Here is a 7,532-nt window from a genome sequence, read left to right as displayed (position 1 = left end):
AACGTGACGCCGCACAAAAAAAAACATGCTGTAAGAAAGGAAGCGCACTTATGGCGTAAACATTAACGAAGTGACAAATACGAAGACGAATTCTTGTTTATGCTGACTTCGTGTCTGCTTTTATGCTGGTAGAACAGCGCAATCAGCAACAAACGAAACGCCATAACCTGAGCGCATGGGCAGTTTGCGCAGGGCGATGTTCCGCTGAGATGTAGTTCTTTCAAGCGTAGTTTGAGGTCATTTCTTGGGTGCACAGGCTCCTCACGTGTTCATGAAAACCTCCTGGAGCACGCACGCCATATCGTGGCGCATAACCCACCGAAGGTGGGCACTCGAATTGAAGTTACAACTCTGCTACGTTTCCGTACATTAGCCGTGCCCTAATACGGTAACCCCCTGCCTTGTGCCTATTGCATTTTTCCAGATGCAGAATTTACCGCAATAAAACTCTTGCAGTTTGGTCAGACGTGTCGTAACCAGAAGTATACGGTATACGGTGCCCCTCCCGTCGATGTGTTTCTTCGTCCGGGTTTTTTTCTCACCATAACCCTTGCTCCAGCGCTCAATGCTATAGGTGACCCGCTTTTCGGTGGCGTAGTGCGGCACGGCTAAAATTCGTTTCATTCGTTGGTGATTTTTTTTTTTCAGGGAGCGATGACGCCATCTGTCCGCAAAGAATGAATGACACAGAAAGGGCAGTTGAAAATTTTTTTCTTTGTTTTTCCACATGTCTTGTTTTATTTCCATTTCTGCCACATATTTACACATGTCGTATAGCACGAAACAATATCTACAAGAAAGCGGCCACCACCGGAACACGAGCTCACCGGCAGGGGCACACGCCGCCTGCGTGCCCCGTTGTCGAGGGGGTGGGCACGCGAGACCTTGCCGACGGGTCGAGGGGTGCCTTCACAAATCGTGTACACTGTCGCGTTTGATCACACTTATGTACAAATACACTTATACATACGCAGTAAACACATGTCAACTGGAGGAGAGGAACGTATACAAGGTAGAACGTAGAAACGAGTGCGCGCCACACATATTTGCCATGGTCGCCGCTGCTGGTCGCTATTGCTCCGGCCCACCGCCCGCACGCCTCTGGGAATGGAAGACTTCCACTTAAATATCTCCTTTCTCTCTCTGCTGGAGTTCAAACAATGTACAGACCTTCTAAACAGGGTGGACAGCCTCCTCCCTGCCGCTATAGTTCATCCTAACGATTCGCTACATGATGTATTTACACTGTACCGCGAGAAGAAGGAAAAGAATTTATTAAATACGCCCTCCCATACACTCGGGCCGGAACCACACAACGATTCTAGTCCGTTTGTATTCTAGACCAGCTTCCTTTACCATTCGTCACAGGCTTAAATTGGGTGGCAACGCCCTTACACCGCCAGGATCATCGCTGACGGCGCTCTGGATCGGCGCTCGGGATGACGAGAATGGAGCAGAAGCGAGCAAACAGAACTGTTGCATTGAAGCGGACTTCGTTAGTGGCCTCATCATATATTTTATCAGGACGAACTGGTGACAAAAAATAGACATATATTTTCTCTACGTCCTTTCCGCGTTGCCGTTCTTAGTTCTTATGAATATCACGAGGAACAAAGAAAGAAAGAAAGAAAGAAAGAAAGAAAGAAAGAAAGAAAGAAAGGAACAGACATAGGGGACAAAGAATCTCTACCCATCGCGGGCTTTGCTTTTCTCCACTGGAGAAGTGCACCTTCGAATCACATTTTACTAGAGTAACTGCACACTGCGCAAGCTCTACCAGCATAGCCGAAGTTAATCGACAATCGAAGTACACTCTGCAACGAAGGCTGCAGCCGTGTGAGCATTTATTCAGTTCTTCGTCGTCCGTGCCTCTGCATTCGCCAGTTTCATCCCGACGCAAGTGCGAAAACGAACAATACAGTTGTGAACATGACCCACTGGGTCCAGTTCTTTGATTTCTGCAGGTTATGCACGGGAAGAGGGGGGGCGGGTCGTGTTTTTGGGCGTGAAAGCATGACAGTGTACATAAACTTTGCCCCAAGAGCGCACTTTTACCTGATGGCAGAGATTCATCGCGTAGGCGCCAAGAAAAAAAATCACCATTGTGTCCCAGCCATTTAAAATGAGATATGAACCGGGGAAGGTCCACTAAGATCGCCTTTCTTTGTTTGACCGCAATCATTTCACTGAATTTGCAGCGACTATAAACAAACTAGACAGACGTCTTGCACACGTAATTAACATATTAAGCTGCTAATGCAAAGGGGTGAATCTGCTTCTATTTAGTAGTTGTCCAATAAGGATTTCATAGGCTGTCAGCTGATCCGGTGTTTCCTTTCTTTTTTTTTTTCTTCCGCATTTTTTGCAATCAGGTTAACTACAAGCATAATCTGTTCAAGGACGTCATTTAGCCAGGGGTATTAGCGACCTGAACATGTTTAGCTATCGTTTCAAAACGGAACTATTCACATACACAAATAAACGAAATCCGTTTGTTAAGCACACCCTCAATATTTTTTTCGCCTTACGCAGAGTATAAACATGGGATGCAGGCAGTATAAGAGATGTGACACTGCTTGTGTGGTATGCTTGGGTATTGTGTGCGTGCCAAGGAGATTCACCACCACAGAAACACAATTCCACCCAGGATTATCCGACCACAACATCGTACTGAGATTCCATGAATACAGTAAACCTCGTCAAATACACGAGATATAAGTTATATTTGTTCAAGAACTTCTGCCATATTTGTAGATGTCGCTAAACACCGCCACATAAGCGTTTATCCCAGCGGTATACATAAATTTTGTCTCGTTGTGCATAGCTTGCAAAGAGTGGGCATTTACTGTTTCTGTAATTTTCTTCTCTCTTTGTTAAAAGATGCGGTTCCGATAAGGGATATAAAAAGGTACTGCTACATGTATTTTTCTTTCCATTGCTAAATAATGCCAACAGAAGAATAATTTAATTATTACGACACTAATGTTGGGGTTTGTCACGTCTCTCCTTATTGAAACAAAATAAAATTGTATTACCTATGTAACTTCAACAGTTCATACAGTGTATGTTTTCTTCTCTCTCCCCTACATCGTTTAATCCGCCGCGGTGGCTTAGCGGCTATGGCGTTGTGCTGCTAAGCACGAGGTCGCGGTATCGAATCCGGGCCGCGGCGGCCGCATTTCGATGGGGGCGAAATGCAAGAAACGCCCGTGTCCCGTGCACTGGGGGCACGTTAAATATCACCTGGTGGTCAAAATTAATCCGGAGCCCCCTACTACGGCGTGCCTCAAAATCAAATCGAGGTTTTGGGGCGTAAAGCCCTGTGAATTCAATTCCCTATTGTTTAATATCTAACCGTTACAAACCTCTCAACCCCGTTCAACACGACAACCCTCATACCAGGTGCCAGCGCCCAGCTAGACAGTTACGGTCAATCCTTCTTTCTTTTTCTCAGCAAACAATCAATAATCCATTAATTTCACTCTACGAAAATGAGAAACAGCACATTTGCCACGGAGAATCAACGTGGTATTTCTTTTCTTTGCAATGGCCACTAATGTCTGCTTAAAATCTCGCACTAAACTTTGCAAGATAAAAACAAGCCCACTTCCTGCAACACAGATTACAGCCTTCGTTTATTGTTCTCGCGTTATATCTGTCGTCACGTCGTGTATCCACCTCCCCCTTGCTAGGAAAACAACGGTCGATTGAACTAGTGTCTTGCACAAAATAAATTAATTGGCACAGCTACTAAAACATTTTAAATTGAAAATAAACAAGAATAGCAGATTCACGTTTCATTTCCTTCGTGGTAAAAGCAAATTGTCCGACCTTTACTACAGTAAAAGGAGAGTGACTGTGCCATGAAGCATGGTGCTTGGGAAGTTTCGCAAAAAAAAAAAAGATACACACACAGACACGCACACAACAGCCTTCAATTTTTTTTAAAGGATTCTTTTCTATAACATAACAGATTGAAATTACACGCGAAATGCTGTTTATGAACGACTTTACCCAAGCATTGGCTTACCAATGCAGATGTAAGTAAACACGTGCTTTTATGCTCATACGTCGACCTGTAAAAACAATGCAAACTTAATGTCTTAATTAAGAATTCCACCTTTAATCCCTGGCTTAAATAAGCGGCGACAGCAGACACTTCCTTCTTGCATATCACGCATTCACGCACAGCTCTTCATATAAGACCACCCTCCCTGGATATTACTCTTTGTTCTCGACAAAGATAAACTATGAGAAACTGCGGCAAGGACCTTGGCCATCACTGAGGCCATTTTCCTGCCTGCAACACACCGCGATCTCTTTCCTTCGAGCCACCCTGAGACATCAGTCCGTAGCCAGGAGGCGCTGAATTATTTGTGTAAATGCTGTCTCAGTGCAACCGAGAATTTATACCACCGTGCGAACCGAGAAAGATAAAGCGAGATGTCACCGGCGAAAGCAGTTCCGACGGCATTCTGACGCACTGCCGTCATCTACACCGTATGAAAAGTGACACTCTCGTCCGAATGGCGATGGACAAGTGTACGACAGTGGGAGGTGGTCGCGCCGGCGCTCGTCCTCGACGCCAAGGTCGACGCTCCCCCGTGGGTGCGGAGGGGAGGGAAGGGGGCGACATCTTCTTGGGGCCGAAGCCCCCGGAGTCCACTTTCACACACGGCTCGTGCCAGCGCGATCACAGCTCAGGGCAGGCCGTCGGCCATGGCGCCGGGCACCGCGGCCGCGGGGCCGTAGTGCTGCGGCGGCGCGAACTCGTCCTCCGAGGACGACGAGCGGGAAGAGGAAGAGGCTCCGTCGGCGCAGGGACTTCCGGCAGCGGCGGCCATGATGGCGGCGGGTGCCGATGACGCGTAGCCCCCAGCGGCCCGGTAGATGGGGCCTCCGGCGCACGACGACGACGACTTGTCAACTGGAACACGGAAAAGGTGGAGACGAATTAGGGACATGATTAAAGGCAAAAAGCGCGCCGCCGGCGCGCGGGGAAACCTGATGAGGCGAGGCGGGCCCAGCCGGGCCCCCCATTTCTTCCGGTCTTTTCCTGACAATCGATGGAAATGAAGAGCCCCAGAGACGAAAAGGTGGGTGTCGCTGCAAACCAATCCGTCTGTCCTGGAATAATTTTTATGCCGTCCGGAATTCAATCTGCATTAATTGAGGAGGGACCTCCTCGCTCTCCTCCGGAACTCGCGCTGAGCGCCGTCCCGTTTATATTAAAAAATATTTGCCGCGGCTGGTTTTGCGGTCGCGGGCTCTCCCCTCCTGGTTGGTGTTTGGGGGAGGTCTGATCGGGGCCGCTTTTCTCGACGGGGATGCTTTCGCGGCTCTCGCTGCCTGCCTTCGCGCTCGGTGCTTGACCGAGGCTGTTGGACGCCACGCGCTCCATTCCCCTCTAACCCCGAACCTCGGCGCGCCGAGCGAGTGCGGCTGCTTTTGCGGCGGCCTCAAATGGAGCTGCTTGTGCAGAGAGCTGCTCATTGCCCTGCTTAGGTGGTTCTCGCTCCGGTTTCGCTTGCTTTCTTTCTTTTCGAGAAATGCATTCCATCTCGGCGCCGGTCTTTGTCTTTTGCCCGTGGCAGTGCCGCTGGCATTGGTTCATTTGTCAAACGACGATAGATGCTAGCATTAAGCGTTTTCAATAAACTGAGAACGTTCTTTTTTTTTTCTCTCTCGTGTTGGTGTCGCTCTCATGCTGCAAGCAACGCCAATACCTCGGGATTGTCTTTCAGGATAGGTTAGGTTAGGTTAGGTTGAGTTCATTGCCTGAAAATAAAAATAAATAGCGTGCTTCATCACAATTTCGTTTCAGGGTTTTCGCGTTTCATTTTAGAATGCGGAAAAATCGGGAAGGGTGACTTCTTTTATGTACATAGAGTTAGGTTTAAGAGAACGTACACATGCTTAGCAGGGAAGTATGTCTGCCTTAACAAGAACGAATGGTCTAGAGAGCGAGTTCCAGATGTGCGCACACGCAGTGTTACCTACCAAGCCAACTTACGGCTATCGAGGCCAGTGTAATTCAGAAGTTGCAGCAATGCCCGCGTCGCTTTCGTGGTCTCACGGGACGCATGAGACCACTGCTCTAGAATCGGCGAAAATTGCCTACGGCCCAGTCGGTTTAGCACATTCCGAAGAAGGTCGCATTTCTTCGAACAAGGACGAAACCTGTTCGATTGTCTCCTCGCAGCTGTAGTAGTTGCACATAAGCATGTCTGTATTCTAATGAGGAATAGTTAAGCTTTCGTAAAAGCCACCACTAGCCAGAGGCGCCACAGGGAGGCTTCATTGCACTGGGAAAGGTGCCACGCGTGGTGAAGCCGTTTAAAAATAGAGGCTCAAGTAATTTTTGTGGTATAAGCAATTCACGAATAGACGGACCGTAAAATTGGCTTTTATTCTTAGCTTGATACATGTAAAGCGGTAGCTACTTTCACATTAGTATTTTCAAACAGTGTATGTCTGAGGCATCTGCATGACCTTTCTGGCGAGAAACAAAAACTACATTACGCAAGGATGCAAAATAGACGAGGGGCAGACGCAGCTAAGTCATAACATCAGCGGAAAGGGAATCAACGTATACCAATGATTCCGGAGAATGACTCGATTAAGCTGCTTCTGGTGTGAAGCAGTGTGAAGTTCCAGCGCACTGCGCCTACTCACCTCCCATGTGCGAATGCGGCGCAGAGGCCGACGCCTGGCCCAGGTAGAGGTGCGAGGCGGAGCTCTGGCCTTGGAAGTACCCGCCGGAGCCCAGGTGGAAAGGCAGCGAGGACGATCCAGTGGCGCCCATCTTGGCGTTGGGGGGCGTCTGTGGCGGCGTGTCCGTCTGTGGCGCGGCTCCTCCGGGACTGAATCCATTGCTGCCGTAACTGGCGAAGTGAGCCGCCGCAGCTGCCGCCGCTGCTGAAGTGGGCGTGTTCCCACCGCCGGCCCGATGGTGGTATCCCCCGGAAAACCAGCCCAGTACCGAGCCGTGGCTGGCGGCGCCTCCTGCAGTATCCTTGGGCTGCCCACCACTGGCCGGAGGGCCCTGCGTTTGGCCCGAGCACGGCAGCGGTGGAGGGGGGCTCTTGCTCGTCGCGGTGTCAGCCAGCGACCAGATCTTGGGCTTGTTGTGCGCGCTGTCGGCGCCCGACGAGTCGTCCGCGGCGTTCGGCGACGACTTGGACATAAGAGATTCGAGGCCCTGGAGGTCTGGCGACGGGCTGTCCGAGGATGCAGCCGGTGTGTATCCTGTGAGTGAGTTTGGTGGCGCCAGAGACATGATGCCGTTGAGGATTGGGGACCGAGACGTGCCTCCGAGGGCGTACGGGTTCGCCGAGTGGCCATAGCTGTGCCGCTGCTGGTGGAGATCTGAGCCAGCGTTGGCCCGGTGTGGCTGGGAAGACTGCATCTCGGCCGCCTCGTGGTCCACCTCCGCCGATGTCTGGGGTGGTCGTAACGTACTTTCTGGAAAGCCCACACAAGTACCACGCTATAGCGTTTAGACTGCGTAAACTCATCAAAACACGGTCTCG

At 49.9% G+C, this 7,532-nt stretch overlaps 1 protein-coding gene across 1 annotated transcript in view; it reads right to left on the bottom strand.

The window, feature by feature from the left end:
• Positions 1-694: 694 nt before the first annotated feature.
• Positions 695-7,532, bottom strand: part of LOC126545384 (uncharacterized) — a 183,841-nt gene continuing 177,003 nt past the window's right edge. The window contains exons 6-7 of the mRNA XM_050193222.3: positions 6,676-7,464; positions 695-4,927 (exon numbers count right to left, since the gene is read on the bottom strand). Coding sequence (XP_050049179.1) covers positions 4,701-4,927; positions 6,676-7,464 — 1,016 coding nt within the window. The 3' untranslated portion in view covers positions 695-4,700. The remainder of the gene's footprint in view (positions 4,928-6,675; positions 7,465-7,532) is intronic.

Source organism: Dermacentor andersoni, chromosome 1 (genome assembly GCF_023375885.2).
Source record: "Dermacentor andersoni chromosome 1, qqDerAnde1_hic_scaffold, whole genome shotgun sequence".
NCBI classification, from domain to species: Eukaryota; Metazoa; Arthropoda; class Arachnida; order Ixodida; family Ixodidae; genus Dermacentor; species Dermacentor andersoni.
The sequence above is the reverse complement of the archived record's forward strand: the minus strand, read 5'-3'. Positions and strand labels throughout refer to the sequence as shown.